Source organism: Gopherus evgoodei, chromosome 1 (genome assembly GCF_007399415.2).
Source record: "Gopherus evgoodei ecotype Sinaloan lineage chromosome 1, rGopEvg1_v1.p, whole genome shotgun sequence".
Taxonomy (NCBI): Eukaryota; Metazoa; Chordata; order Testudines; family Testudinidae; genus Gopherus; species Gopherus evgoodei.
Genome location: NC_044322.1, coordinates 99,960,866 through 99,977,707, shown reverse-complemented (window position 1 = coordinate 99,977,707; position 16,842 = coordinate 99,960,866). Strand labels below are relative to the sequence as shown.

At 41.6% G+C, this 16,842-nt stretch overlaps 1 protein-coding gene across 1 annotated transcript in view; it reads left to right on the top strand.

Moving 5' to 3' along the window:
- The window catches only part of NALCN (sodium leak channel, non-selective), a 335,712-nt gene that overhangs the window by 37,152 nt on the left and 281,718 nt on the right, over window positions 1-16,842 (top strand). Inside the window, 1 exon segment of the mRNA XM_030568085.1 lies at window positions 9,453-9,536. Coding sequence (XP_030423945.1) covers window positions 9,453-9,536 — 84 coding nt within the window.

Sequence of the window (16,842 nt, the reverse complement as noted above, 5' to 3'; positions counted from 1 at the left end):
GGGACTAAGGTTTGACAGCATGTCAATAGCAGAGCATAAAATACAAAATAAGGCACTTCACAATTTCCCTCTTATTGCAATGTACTAATTTAGTGAAAAATGTAAGTTCAATGTGCTTGCTTTTGTAAATTTGTAAAAATTCAATGTTTGTTAAAAGTAAAATTCACTGGTCTTATCCGAGTGAAATAAGGACTTACTTCCTCATTAGTAATCTCTAAAATAATCCAAGAAACTCTCTGTAAATGATTTTGTAAAATCTAATTTATTACTACTGCAAATAATGAAATAATTATGGATTCTGTAGTTATCATAGCTGTAACGATTTAAGTGCCGAAATGGAAGAATATATATATTGTTTTACGAGAGTCATTAAAAAAAACCTAGAAAACATCTGCTGCTTTTTGTTTTCTTTATTTATGTTGGTCTTCAGAATAAAATTTACTTAATTGGCCCCGTCTTAAAATATCTTTTTACTGAGCTCTTGCAAAATATTAGTTTGTGTCTGTTAAGCACTGTGCACTTCATAGTAATCAGTACTGCTGAAGGATCTTTTATTAACATTAAGTGATTTCTTTCAATGTTTTTATATAGCATACAAGATTGCCATAAACATATATTATTTATGGTATAGATACATTTGTAACCACTCATATAATGCACTGAATTTTCAGTCAAAGGGTGCTTCCAATGATTGCATAACCTGAGTTAATTCAATGACAAGGAAGTGATGTTACAGCCACAAATGCTATTTAGAGCTAAGCTTCTCATAGCAACCCTAATTCTGCCTCCCTTGTACGTATGTGTTAGAACCTTTCATATACAGCACTGTCCATTGTATTATGGGGCAAAATATTTTACAAATGTGGATTAACTACTACTATGGGGAGTTATTTTAATAGGACATTCCTGCAGTGTTGGTGAAAACATTTTATTTTAAGACATACCATTGTGTAAATGCTAATAAACAGTCTTTTTCCTATAGTGTAACATTTAGAAAATAACTTAGCTGATTTTGAAACAATACTATATTTATTCAGAGGAATGGCTAATACAGTGACCACCTGTAAAAAGTTGTCAGTATTGCCCTCATTAAGGGTTACTTGGTTTTTTGAACTATTATTTAAACTTTCCTAACCTTCCTAAACAGAATGCCAAGAATTCTGCAAAGATTGAGGCAAAGTTATTTAGGTACATGTTTGTAAGCGTCATCAAGAGGGTCTGTCTATCGAATATATCTATGTAGCTGTCTATCTGTCTGTGTGTCTAAGAATGAACAAATTACATAGTTATAAGACATGATAAAATATGCTGGGCTGAATTTCTCTTGTATTTGGCGTAGTAATGGATATGGTATGTATACATAGTGAGGTGGCTAAATATAGACTGGGATAGACTGTGTGCCTCAGAGCCATGTGTGCCATGGCTTTAGTTTATATCTTGGGCAGACTATGAAATGTAATAGCTGGGGATGGAGTGAGAGAAAAGGAGGGAGGGTTTGACAGCTGGACAGCAAAAAAATAATGCTTTTGACATCTGGCCAGGGTTGAGAAGCAGGCTTGACATTTGCAGCTTTTGACAATTGGAAGACAGGTGAGGCTCTTTCCCTCCTGTTTTGTGGACAAGGTTGGAAGTGGCTTGAAATTGTTAGGATAGGTGTAGGAGATTGAACTTGCCCACATCAACGTCCTACTGCTATACAAAACCCTACACGTTGAGCTTCGCAGTAGAATTGATAGACGCTGTCCAGTGGATCGATGGATTGTCCATGATTCCTTGTCTCAGAAGGCTTCAACACATATGGTTCCATAGCCACCCCTTGCAGCTCTGACCTATGGCAGTGAAGAACACCTGAGGATGCCCAGGCTCCAGTAGTTACACCAATAATCAACACTCCTTTTCAAACAGGCCAACCAACCCATCAAAACATGTAACTATCTGAGTCCTATTCTTCTGACAGTGTCATGGGAACTTTTAGCCCTCTACCAATATCTAAGATTTCTCAAAAATGACTAGTGATTATGTGGGTATCTCATTTTTATAGTGCTCAACTTGAGAAGCTTAAAGATGGGCTTGATTTTCAAAGAGTGGGTATTTAGCACTTTCTGAAAATCAAATCTCTTGCTGATGCTACGTCACTCAAAAATGGAGGCATTCAAAAGCACCATTGTCACAGAGTTGGAGCTGGAGGTAGGGGGTGGTCCAGGGCACTTGGCCTGCCACCTAATTTGACTTAAGGGAAGGCACCTGGGCCTCATCTGGATTTTTTTATGCTAAATTTTGCTGACTCTTGTTTTCAATATTTTCAGAGATTCCCAAGACAGAAGGGACTATTAAGACTATCTGGTCTGATCACTTGTGTAACGCAGGCAATGGAACTTCCCTAAAATAATTCCTGGAGCAGATCTTTTAGAAAAACATCCAGTCTTGATTTAAAAATTACCAGTGATAGAGAGTCTACCACCATCCTTGGTGAATTGTTCCCGGGGTTAATCAAACTCACAATTAAATGTATGCCTTCGTTTCAGTCTGAATTTGTTTAGTTTCAGCTTCCTGCCGTGGGATCATGTTATACCTTTCTCTGCTAGATTGAAGAGTCCATTATCAGATATGTTTCCCCATGCAGATACTTAAAAACTGTAATCAAGTCCCCCTTAATTCCTTTATTTCTCAGTAAAATAATAATCTCAATAAAATAATTTTTTAAAAATCTGGCTCTGACATTTCAGAGATGTAAGGGGATGTTGTGAAGGCCAAAACTGTAACAGGATTTAAAAAGGGATTAAAAAAGAATTAGGTTCCTGGAGGATACGTCATCGATAGGTTTATCAATGATTATTAGTCAGGATGGTCAGGGATGCAACCTCCTGCTTTTGGAGTCCCTAGTCTCTGATTGCCAGAAGCTGGGAGTGGACAACAGAGGATGGCTCTCTCGGTAATTGCCTGTTCTGCTCATTTCCTCTGAAGCACCTCACACTGGCCACTGTCAGAAGACAGGATACTGGGCTAGATGGACTATTGGTCTGACCCAGTATGGCTGTTCTTATGTTATTAGGGATATATCTGCAACACCTAGCAGAAGAGTTACCATTTGCTGCCACCTTCTTGAAATGAGAGCATGAGAGAAGGAGGAGTTGGGCGCGGAGGTAGTGAGGGGGGAGGGCACTGCCAGACCATCCTACACAATCAAGATCTAAATGTGGAAAAGTAGGACACTTTGCAAGAACAGCTTCCTACCATACTGGAACTCTCACAAGTGTCAGAATCCCCAAAGGTGGAGTAAAAACACGATAGCAGACACCTACCCCAGCAGTCTAAAGAGTGAAAAAGATAAGGAATAATAACAACAAGGGGCGGCGCGGGGCGAGGGGGGGGGAGGGAGGGCAGAATATAAGAGAAGGGAGGAATTGAAAGGCAGAGCTAAAAAGGGAAAAATAGCTGTCACATGGTAACTGGTTTTTCTTTTTTCTTTTTCTTTTCTTTTCCCTAAAAAGTTGGAAAATAATTTTGGACAATCCCTCTTCTTTATTTCTGCTATTTTCAGTCTCTGGCTTACTCTTCTCTTAGTTCTTTCAGACTCCATCTGTTTCTGGGTCTTTTTCCACCGGACTTGTCTGTCTCTATCTCTTTTTTTTGGAGGTTTCTAATAACATGTGACCCCTCAAATTGGGCCCACTGTTACCATGCATTTGCAATGGTATTATTGGTACTGCATTTGTACTTGCTGTTGACTACCAGCAGGTAAAATTCTGTATTTAGGATAATGAATAGGAAACAGTGTTCGGTATATTTCCACTTCATAATATGTTTTAAATTAAGTAAACAGTGTTCTTAATTCCCTTTGACTTCATTGGAATGAGGAAGGGTCCCCAAAGTCCACATTTGTTCTTTAGTACAAAACATACTGAATTCAGTTATGCAGTGAATTTCAAAACTTACTAACAGTCATTATGATAAAATAAGTTTTAAAAGATTCAGAAGTGTGAAAGGCTATCTCAGAAAATAGACAAAAAATTAAGACGTAGAATCCTATTGTTTTATTTTTTCTGTGTATTCTATTATCAGTAGTGTCAGCAATGTAAAATGTAATCCACCTTTAACAGAAAATTAATATTTGTTACCAATTAACCTTTAAAGAATTGCTTCTAGGTAGCCAGAAAAATAAATTCATCACTTAAAATTAAATATTTCCCCCCCTAAAATCTATATACTTTTAAACAATTTTTATTTTCATACCGCTGTGAATGGAAACTTGTGACACCTGCACCTCTATTTTGATGAGGTCATAGCCATGAATAATTGTGGAGAGATTTATTAGTTTGGATTGATTTACTGAAAATAAAAAAAATACCACTTCCTCGATTGTCTTTTAGTGTGGCTGTTACAATCAGAAAAGTATATTGTTTCCCATCTGAATGACATCCTGATAAGAGCAATGTTCCAATGGAAAGTAACAAAGTGCAAAAGTGAGAGAATGTCTGTATTCTTATTTATTTTAGCTTAAATTAACTGAAAACTTGAAAAATTAAATAAGAAAGGACGCACTCTGCTCTAAGCAAATCTCTCTATTTCAGATTGCCTTCATGAGTTTAGGCAACATTGTCATGGTGAATTAATCTAAAGCTCTTCCAAGGTGCAATCACAGATACAGTCAGAACTGGCTTCTCTGCTGTGTTGTGATAGCAGGCAGCAGCAAGATATTTGATCAATCAAAACTCAAAATACCATATATCAGCATTGCAGAGATAAGGACAACATTAAAGCTCACTTAATACGCATGCTTCACCCAGAACTCCATGTACACGGTCTAGTCTAAGATAGCTTGACTGTGACATACTGTACATAAACGTTAAAAGGCAAGAGATGGCAGCATGTTAGGGGAAGCTTGTTCTTCTCATGTGCTGAGAGAGAGGTATCTACAGTTCAAAGCAACTATACCACGGTGCCTACTTTTAGACTTCTGGCTCTCAGCCATTACCTCTCTTGGTTGGAGACCAGTGTTTTTATCCCTCCTGACTGTTTCAAGGCTGACAGCTCCCTGACAGATCCCCAGCAAGTCAGTCTGCCTCGAAGACAGACATTAGCATTCTGCTTTCTCTGCAGCATATAACCAGCATATTTCCCTGTCAAGGTTTTTTTCCCCCACTTTGAACTTTAGCATCCAAAAAGTGGGGACCTGCATGGACCCTTCTAAGCTTAATTCCTAGCTTAGATCTGATAACGCTGCCACCAGCCAAAATATAGTGTTTGGCACACTTTCTGTTCCCCTAAAACCTTCCCTGGGGAACCCAAGACCCAAACCCCTTGGGTCTTAAAACAAGGAGAAATAAACCATCCCCCCTCTTTTCGCCTCCCTGGGTTACCCTGAGAGGCTACACAGATCCAACCTCCTTGGATCTTAAAACAAAGAGGAATTAACCTTTCCCCCCCTCCTTTTCCCCCACCAATCCCTGGTGAGTTCAGACCCAATCCCCTTGGGTCTTAAAACAAGGAAAGAATCAATCAGGTTCTTAAAAAAGAAAGCTTTTAATTAAAGAAAGAAAAAGTAAAAATTATCTCTGTAAAATTATGACGGTAAATGCTTAAAGGGTACTTAGATTTATATAGACTAAAGGAACTTCCTCCCCCCACCAGCCTGAGATTCAAAGTTACAGCAAACAGAAGTAAAAATCTTTCCAGCAAAATACACATTTACAAGTTAAGAAAACAAACATAAGACTAATTCGCCTTTTTTAGCTAGTACTTACTATTTTGAAACATGAGAGACTGTTTCAGAAAGATTGGAGAAAACCTGGGTGCACATCTGGTCCCTCTTAGCCCCAAGAGCGAACAACGAACGAAAAAAAACAGCACAAACAAAGACTTCCCTCCACCAAGATTTGAAAGTATCTTGTCCCCCCATTGGTTCTCTGGTCAGGTGTCAGCCAGGTTCACTGAGCTTCTTAACCCTTTACAGGTAAAAGAGACATTAACCCTTAACCATCTGTTTATGACAGTGCCCACAGTTATAAGTTACCACACAGCTCTAAGCAAGCACATTTATTTTTAATGTGAAAGCATTACAGAGAAAATACATTAAAAACAACAAAAGAACCTACATGCATGCTAAAAAGCTGTTCAGAGAGGTCAATCCCAACTCCAACCTTGGGCTTTGGTAGGTGTCAGTCCTTCGAAACCCACGACTGGGTTTCTCCCATCGTTACAGGATTATAACTGTCTCAGAACCAGAACTGAGACCGAGAAGATCAGCCTGGTTCTTTATGCATCTTCGGCCTTTGATCTCCAGTCTCTGGGAACAGGTAATCAGCAGACAAAGTCCCTCTCTTCAGAGGGCTGGGTTTTTGCATAAATGGAGTTGGGGAATTTGCATTAAGTTCCCCCTAGGTATTGCCCAGGAAATCCACTTAACACTTACTGTCCCAAAAGACCATACTTGTCTGGCGCGTATTGTCAATATAGTCTTATTGAACTCCCAGGTCTCTCAATTATTAAGTTTTACAAGTTGCGAGAGCAGCTTTCAGTTCCAGTAGTGCTCCATAGGCTGCCTGAAAGAGAGACTGAATCAGCACATTTCTTGGCTACCTTGGTGATACACCTCCTCTGATTATCCCTGCCCATTTCCTGGGCATTGCTGGCAAGATTTGGGGTGCCTGAAAGGGTTGGGATTGTGGGCAATCTGTGTTGTTGCAACCTGTAATATAGTTTCCAACACCAAGGGCCCACAGTCACGCCCCTGCAGTGATTTCTCTAGGACGGAGTGTGAGGCACATGGTGTGAAGTAGCTATGCCCTCAATCTTGTACATAAAAAGACCAATCCAAAGACACTGAAATGAATGGGAGGATCCACTTTGCCTTCAGTGAGTTTTAGATTAGCCTCAGGTGCTAATTTTGCATCTTTTACAAATGTTAAATCCACATTTTAAAAAAAATAGAAAATAAAGACTTGATCCTATATGCTGCTGAACACTCTGCCCTGATCTATCAAAGTATTTAAGTGCATGCTTAACTTTAAGCACATGAATAATGCCCTTGACTTCAATGGGATATTCCTGGATCAGGCCCTAAGAGAACATCCCCATAGTACATCTGCTAGAAATGATATCAGTCATACCTTAAGGGCCTGGAGAACTGTTTTCAAGAAACTCTGGGATTATCTCCCCATAATCCTTTTACCAGGAAATGATATTGTCAGTGTGGACAGGATACTTCACCCAGATCCAGTTATCATTTTTATGCCGAAGTTGAGAGAGTGGGAGCACATTTATAACAAGTTTTATCAATCCAAAGGCTATCTTGCACAACACAATGGACAGTATATGCCATGGTGTGATGTACTAAGCAATGGTGCATTCACAGGCAAATTCCTACGCACAACTCACAAATCTAGTTAATTTCAGATTTTCTGTAGATGGGATTCGAAAATAGTTGTAAATTAACATATCAACCATTTCAGCTATTTCAGGAAAGGTTCCTTCAGGAAAAATTCCTTCTAGTGATGTTCCTCGTGAGGTGTAAGAACAGACGACTATTGCCTGAACCACAGTGGAATTTCAACCTAAGATTGTTTTTAGAGGTGGAATGGAATGCAGTTATCTCATTATGTCTTCAGGCCTATTGAGTATTTAAAAATATTTAGATTTTTTCCAGTAGGAAGTGGTACTAAAAGTCAATGCCAGGATTCATGCAACAAGCATACTATGATTTTCTCATTAATTGAGAAGTAGTCCTACCTTTGAAATGCCCCCACTAATGAATTACATGCTGAATCAAAATCTAGTTAGAAATTAAATATTTTATCCATATTAGGGGTGTTCCCAATGTTTAACTATAGAATACAACCAAATGCTGAAAATATGAAAAAATATTCAGCCAAAGCCAGATTACGGGCATAGTACAAAGTGCCACTATCAAACTTTCTGTATCATTGTTTATTGTAACAGATTGTTGGTAATATAATCCAGCATGGGTCAACTGATTCTTCCAGATTTACTAGCCGGTATGTTTTGCTAATGATCTGCCATTACAATGATGATATTATGAAAAGTGTGCCACAGATACAATGTCTATTTACGTATGTGCCTAAATCTCAATGCCAACCCCATAATGATAATTAAAAGTACTTAGTACCATTTTTAGAGATGTGTTAGCAATTTAAATCTATTCTGAAAAGAATTGCTTTTTTTTTTGTATAAAATGGCTGAGTTTGCATTCTTTAAAAATGGCTTATTATGCTTTGGGAAGGCTAAAGCCTCCAGTTAAGGATCTAGCCTACAAATTGCAAGAACGGGCACCCTGAGACAGGTAGCCTCTGTACAGTCGAGAAGCACCGTAAACTTGCAGCTTGCCAGAGCACATTCTGAGCAGGAAGGAGGTGTGATTCCATGGGGTCAGGCAAGATGGAATCTGCAGTAAGTGGAAGTGAGGAGATTGGTGTCTATCACCAAGCAGGAAGGGAAGAATAATAGGAGAACATGACATGAACTGACCACAAGAGGAAGGAGAGCCAAAACTGTTGGTGCTACTGTAAGACCAGAAGGGAGCATGACTTCTTTATAATTTGTGTCTCCAATACTAAGGAAAAGTGGCAGAGCCAGTTCAGCCATGCCAAGATACTGTGGAGAGGAAATGGGAACCTTTTATAAAACTATTTGATTTGTAATAGGTGTTTGAAAATTACTCAAGTGTGGCTGAATAGCAGAACTTTTGGCCAAATGCCTGCTCAAACCTCATTCAGAGAAAACTTCCTGTTTTGGATAAATTGTGATATTTTGGTGCTCTAGGGAAGGATATCAGATTTCAAAGGGTTTTCATATCCTAGAGAAAGAAGTATCAGTGTTTTTTATTCAACACACACAATCAAAGGATTTAGCTTGTCTGTTGAGTGCTCATTCCTCTGGAGGCATGGTTAATACACGGAGGGGAAAATACAGAATGTCAGCAGTTGAGCTCCATAGACAAACAGCTTGAAGTTACTTTTCAATCATCAGACATCACAGGCTAGAGAAGTTGCGTTTGTTTAGCATTGCCTCTGAATGAAGAGTTCCTCATCAGCTTAGACCGTGGGCAGGGGAGTAAAAGTATTGTGTGCAGCAAGTTAAAGTTGAAATGACAGTGCTTGCAAGTTTCTGTTCCGTGACTTCCCACCCTAGTTTTAACCCTCCTGCCCTCTAAAATACATCATAAAATGCATGCTGCAGAAAAATGAAGCTCACAACTTTCTTTCCTGAATACATAATTTACTTATTTATTTGATTTATTTATGTATTTATTTAAAATTTCCATCATCTTCCAGCCCAGACATTGGGGATTTGGAATCTGTTAAAATGACATTTTAAAGATAGTAGAGAATGATGCTGTTCCTTCTTGGCAGTGGATATCATTTGTGATTTTCCTTTTTTATTTTGGTAATGAAGCAACAAAACAAAAAACCCACTAATTTTTATTTCTCTTTTAGGGGGATAGCTCCTATGTAAAGGATCGTTGGTGTGTGTTTGATGGATTCATGGTTTTTTGTCTTTGGGTGTCATTGGTGTTACAGGTAATTACATAATTTTACCTTAAATATGAGGGCCTAATATTTCAGAAGTAGGCCCTGCAGTTGTGCATGCAAAATGCTCACAGCGGTATGAACAAGTAACTGTACGCTATAAATATACACTTGTTCATGGGTCAGATTTAAATTCAATGGTTCTACTGTTTCACAGTCCAGTAACAACACATCCATTGCAGTGCATCTACATTAGGGGTTTTCTTTGATGTTTCACTGGTGTGATTTTCTTTAATTTAGACATGTCCTTAATTTTAAACTCATTCAGAAATTCAACATATTACATATTGGAAGGAATGTCACAGATTTAAATAAAACAGAGGAAATAATAAAAAAAAAACCAAAATGTTTCCATAGCAATGTTAACTTGTTCACATTTCACATAAAGTTACAGTATAGGAAGAATTCTGTCTTGCCGACCATACAATCCTTCATCATTCAGCACAGAGGGAGTTTCTCCTGAGTAAGAACTGATCAGGGACTACAGGACTCAATTAATAATTAGAGATGGAAAAGACCTGTCATGATTGCCATTTAAAAGTCATCATATCTTATTCAAGTATGTGTTGGTGTAGATCCCACTCTAAGTGTGCATCCATACTGACTACAACATCTTGAAAAACTAGTTATTTTAAGATACATAACCATGCAGAATTACCACACCTGAGACATACAGTTATTTTCTATTTAAGTATAGGGCAAACTGTGATATCTTTCATACACCTCTGTGGTAGAAGTGGATAAATGCTAACTTTTAAATGTCAAACACTATAACCTACTCTGCACTCTGTCCGTGATCCCTACAGAACATTTCCTGGTACATTTGTAGATCCAAGGCCAGAAGGGACCATTGTGATTATCTAGTTTGACCTCCTATATCACACAGGCCATATAACTTCCCCCAAAATAATACCTAAAGCACATCTTTAGAAAAACATCCAATCCTGATTTTAAAAATTGTCAGTGATGGAGAATCCAGCATGACCCTAGGGTAAATTGTTGCAGTGGTTAATTAGTCTAAAAATGTAGGCCATATTTCAACTCTGAATATGTCTAGCTTCAACTTCCAGCCATTGGATTGTCTTATACCTTCCTCTGCTAGTTTAAAGAGCCCATTATTACATATTTGTTCACTATGTAAGTACTTATGAACTGCAATGAAGTCACCCCTTCACCTTTTCTTTGTTGAACTCCTTAAGTCTATCACTCTAAGACACTTTTTGTAACCCTTTAATCACTATTGTGGCTCTTCTCTGCTGCCTCTCCAATTTATCAACATTCTTCTTGAATAGTGAGCACCAGAACTGGACACAGTATTCCAGCAGTGTTCTCACCAGTGCCAAATACAGAGGTAAAATAACCTCTCTACTAGTGCATAAGATTCTCCTGTTTATGCATCCAAGATTCTCATTAGTTCTTGTGGCCACAGCATCACACAGGGAGCTCAAATTGAGCTGATTATCCACCATGACCCCTGTCAAGGTATTTTTCCCCCAGTTTGAACTTTAGTGTTCAAAAGTGGAGACCTGCATGGACACTTTTAAGCTTAATTTTTACTTAGATCTGATAGTGCTGCCACTAGCCAAAATATAGTGTTTGGCACACTTTCTGTTCCCCCAAAACCTTCCCTGGGGAACCCAAGACCCAAACCTCTTGAGTCTTAAAACAAGGAGAAATAAACCATCCCCCCTCCTTTCCCCCTCCCAGACTTTCCCTTCCCTGGGCTACCCTGAGAGGCTCCACTGATCCAAACTCCTTGGATCTTAAAACAGAGAGGAATTAACCTCCCCCCCCATTCCTTTCCCCCCACCAATCCCTGGTGAGTTCAGACCCAATCCCCTTGGGTCTTAAACAAGGGAAAAAATCAATTAGGTTCTTAAAAAAGAAAGCTTTTAATTAAAGAAAGAAAAAGTAAAAATTATCTCTGTAAAATTAGGATGGAAAATGTTTACAGGGTAGTTAGATTTATATAGCCTAGAGGGACTCCCTCCCCCTTAGCCTGATATTCCAAGTTACAGCAAACAGAGGTAAAACTCCTTCCAGCAAAATACACATTTGCAAGTTAAGAAAACAAACATAAGACTAATCCGCCTTTTCTAGCTAGTACTTACTATTTTGAAATATGAGAGACTGTTTCAGAAAGATTGGAGAAACCTGGGTTGCACGTCTGGTCCTCTTAGCCCCAGGAGTGAACAACGAACAAAACAAACAGCACAAACAAAGACTTCCCTCCACCAAGATTTGAAAGTATCTTGTCCCCCCATTGGTTCTCTGGTCAGGTGTCAGCCAGGTTTACTGAGCTTCTTAACCCTTTACATGTAAAAGAGACATTAACCCTTAACCATCTCTTTATGACAACCCCCAAATCTTTTTTAGAGTCACTGCTTACCAAGATGGAGTCACCCATCCTGTAAGTATGGCCTGTATTCTTTGTTCCCAGATGTATACATGTACATTTAGCCATATTAAAATATATTTTTGTGCCCAATTTACAAAATGATCTAAATTGCTCTGAATCAATGACTTTTCCTCTTCATTATTTACCACTCCTCCAATTTTTGTGTCATCTTTAAACATTATCAGTGATGATTTAGTTTTCTTCCAGGTAATTGATTAATATGTTAAATAATGTAGGGCCAAGAACCAGTCCTTCTTCTTTGAGGAATGTCCCTGTGAGTGCTCCACTTTATGTGTCTTGGCGCCCTGCACTTGTAATCGGAGATTTGTAATAGCAGTGCCCTGGTTAGCCGCGCAGCCATGGCAGCCGTCTTGTGCTGCTCCGAGCAGCTACCTAGCATGCACTGCCAACTGACCCCCAGTTCCTTCTCTTTTGCCCTTGACTTGAGTCAGAGCAACAGCAGTGCCTCTTCAACTCCATAGATAGTTCATATTCCTTCTTCTTTTATCCTCTAAATCCTAGTTAACTTCGGTTAGCGTTAGTCTTTAAATTTCTTCCATTTAAAAAAAAAATTAGTGTAGTTTTTCTGCCTTCTGCCACCTGGCGGGCCTCCTTCAACAATGACTGAATAAAAATGGGCTACCCCATTTTTTCTACAGTTGGCCCTTCCTCAGGCATGCCTGGCTCCCCTGGATTTAAATGCTGCCTGACCTGCAAGCTATCGATACTTCTTGCAAATGGCCATGATGGAAAAATTCCTTGGGTCAGCCTCCGACCCAGAATCCAGGATGCCTCCTGGCCAACAGTCACCAGCAGCCGCCTCAGACAAGGGCTCCACTACCAAGACTGCTTCTCAGGACCTTGTCCCTAAAAAGGCTACCTAACACTGGTCTCATTCATCACCACAGTGAGAGCCACTTAAAAGGAAAGGGTCTCCTGGCGAAAAATCTGCCCCAGTACCGATGGCACTGCGAGCCTCAGACTGAGAGGCACTGTGAATGTCCAGTACCAACACTTCTCAAGGAGCCAAGGACCTGGTATGGGCAGGCTCTCAGTGAGGTGTGCTATCTAAAGCCAAGCTTCCTAGCTCAGCACTGATTGTGCTAAATAATGTCCCGGCATTGACCAGTGAAATGGCACCACCTGCTGTACATACACAACTCAGGAAGATCTCGGCACCGACAGTTCTGACCCTCTCTTCTCAAACTGCACTGCCATCCCCAGCAACGAGCTTCCCAGTATTGCAACTTTTCACCAGAAAAGAAAAGTAAAGAAACCTGGCAGTTTCTTCTATGCCAGAGATCTCCCTATTCGGTACTGACGGTATCCCAGCAAGGCCCAGACCAAGCCGGATCATCACCACAGGAGCTTCACTGCCACCTCTCTCCAGTGATGATGATGATGAGGAGGAGGACAACACAGGGATGTACACCCCTCACCACTTCTCTCCTAAAGCTGGATGCTCACATCACCAACCACTTGTAGACGTGTGAGCCTGGCAGACCCAATCCTGGTTGCCACCTCCTATGGTCCTCCCACCCACCTGGCCATACTGGGACCTATGGGCCATCTATAGGTCCCAGAACATTAGACCTCTTAACCCACTGGTCTCCAGATCAACCTGCCCACCCTCACCAATGGACCCAGCACCTTCAGAGGCCCAGGATGACGGGACTGAAGAACAGGAGGGTGCACCTGAAGGAGACACCTTTCCACCTATGCATAGTTCATCTTTGTCTCTAGATGAAACAATCATGCCACCACCCTCCACTTTGGGGGATGACTTCAAGTCCTTTCAGGACATTTTTAAGAGGTAGCGGACTCCCTCTACATCTCCTTGTCTGAGCTCCCTGAGACCCAACATCTGCTCACTGACATTCTCCAAGCATTCCGATCGGCAAAAATAGCATTGCCTAGTAATGCTGCCATAATGCACCCTGCAAAAACCATCTGGCAGACACTAGCCACAGCACCTCCTTCCTGCAAAAGATTGGACAAAAATATTATGTGCTGGCAAAAAAGACTGAATTTCTGTTTATCCACCCCACTCCACTGGTGGAGGCAGTAAATCAGAGGAGCAAACAGCAACAGTCAAGATCCACCCCTTACGACAAAGACTGGAAGAGGCTAGACCTCTTTGGGCGCAAAGCCTATTCTTCCACCACCTTGCAATTCCACATCGCAAATTACTCTGCACTGCTCTCAAAATATACACACGTCGTTTTCTACAATGTCATCTTTTATTGAACATCTCCCTGAGGACAGGAGAGAATCATGTAAGTCCAACATTTCTGAAGGCTTTCTCATTGCAAGGACGGTCCTCCAAGCCTCTCTCAATTCCATGGATACAGCAGCCCACTCCATTGTGACCTCTGTGATCATGTGTTGGGCACCCTGTCTCTACTTATTGGGATTCTCGAGGGAGGTACAGCCTACAATTGAGGACCTACCCTTTGAGGGTCAGAAACTGTTTGCCGAATCCACTGATGTGTCCTTGCGTACTTTGAAGGACTCCTGGGCCACCTTAAAGACTCTTGGCATCTGTCCCTGGAAACAGAAAAAACAGAGCAGGTTTTACAACCAAAAATTCCAGGCTGCAGCATACTCTCAGCCCCAAAGGTACTATATCCAACGCTGCAAACAGAGGCAGATGGGATGAAGGCAGAATCAAGACCAGCTGTCCACATACCAGCCTTCCACCTCCAGGCAATCATTTTGAAGGTCTGGTCGAGGGCCCGAGACCTCTACACTCTACTTCTAGATCTCAACCCCACTTTAACACCATTTGGGGACTACTTGTCACCATAGTACCCAGTCTGGAACAATATCACCACAGACAGATGGGTCCTGGAAATTATCCAGTAGGGTTACTCCACCCCGTTTATTCTGTCCCACCTACCAACACCTCTTCCCCGTCCCTCTTCAGGACCCCTCTCATGAGCCCGTTTCAATAGGAAACCACGGGGGCCGTGGAACCAGTACCAGCTCAACACAGGAGAAGAGGATTTTATTCCTATTATTTTTTCACTCAGAAAAAGAATGGCAGATTGAGACCCATTCTGGATTTACACAAACTCAACAAGATTGTGAGAATGCAGCCATTCAAAATGGTGATCCTATCGACAATAATTCTGGCATTAGAGAAAGTAGATTGGCTTCTGTCTCTTGACTTACAAGGCGCTTACTTTCATATCACCATTCACACAGCATACAGAAGATTCCTATGCTTCACTCTAGGACATCAACATTATCAATACAAAGTTCAACCTTTTGGATTGTCAACCACCCCAAGGGTCTTCTCCAAGGCAGCTCACCTCCACAGACTAGAGGTGATGATTTTTCAATACCTGGACGAATGCTTGGTAAGAGCATCAACACAGCGGGCAGCCCTAGACACCACACAAATCACGATAGCCCTCTTTACAAACCTTGGGATTCAAATAAATGTTCAGAAGTCCACCTTGGTCCCTGTCCAACAGTTGGAATTTATAGGGGCCCATCTCGACTGCCTCACAGCAACAGCGAGTTACACCAACAGTGCTTCCTCAACTTAACCACTCTGATTATTACGGTCACGGACAGCCTGCAAATGTCAACCAGGACATGCCTACAACTTTTGGGGCACGTGGCCGCTACGACTTTTGTCGTCGGATATACCAGACTACATATGAAATGCCTACAAACCTGACTTAGCACTTGCTATATACCACACAAGCACTCCCCCAACAAGCGGCTCACTATGCCCCGCCAGGTAAAGAATTCCCTTTAGTGGTGGACATACCCACAAAACATCTACTCAGGTGTCCCATTCCAACCGAAAGCACCTACAATAATGATCAACATGGATGCCTTCCCCATGGGATGGGAAGCTCACTTGGGCAACAACATGATCCAGGGTCTTTGATCAGCAGCAGAAGCCAACTTGCATATAAACATACTATAACTAAGAGCAGTCAGAAACGCATGCAAGCATTTCCTTCCTCTAATCCACAACACTACTATCTAAGTCCTTATGGACAACACAGCATGCATGTTCTACATAAACCGCCAAGCGGGAGCCTGACCATAGGCACCAACTTCCCCTCTACCTGGTGGGTGTGTGTGGGGGGGTGAGCATGCCCCTTCCCCGCCTCTTCCAGGCCCTTAATCACCCTTGCCTCACCCCCATTTCACTCCTTCCCCAAAGTCTACCCAATCCTGCCTTTTCCCACCCCAGCTCCGCCCCCTTCCTGCCCCCGTTCCACCAAGTCCCTGCCTCTGTCCTGCCTCTTCTCTGCCTCCTCTCTTGAGCATGCTATGTCCCCGCTCCTCCTCCTCCCTCCCGGAAAGTCATAATCGCTGCCAAACAGCTGTTAGGTGGCAGGCAGACTGGAAGTGCTGGTAGGGAGGAGGAGGATTTGGGACATGGTGCTCTGGGAGAGAGAGAAAGAGGTGAGGAGGGGGTGGGAGTGAGGGAGCTCAGTTGCCAGTGGGTGCAAAGTACCCGCTAATTTTTCCCTATGGGTGCTCTAGCCACGGAGCACCCACGGAGTCGGTGCCTATGAGCCTGATCATACTCTCTGTGCATGGAGGCAATACACCCCTGGATTTAGTGCATCTCCCACAATGTAGACAACTCAACATCCTACCTGCTGGAACACTAGAACACCACGGCAGACCAACTGAGCAGAGACTTCTCACAAATCTACGAGTGGGAGATGGACTATGCAACCCTCACCACCATATTCAACCTATGGGAATTCCCTGCTTTAGACCTATTTGCCACAGTTCACAATCCAAAGTGGCCACAATACTGATCCACTCTCTGGGCAATGCCCTCCCCATGAAATGGGAGGAACCGCGTTCCCTCCGATTCCACTTCTGAGTTGGGTTATACGAAGATCAGGCAAGACAAGTCCA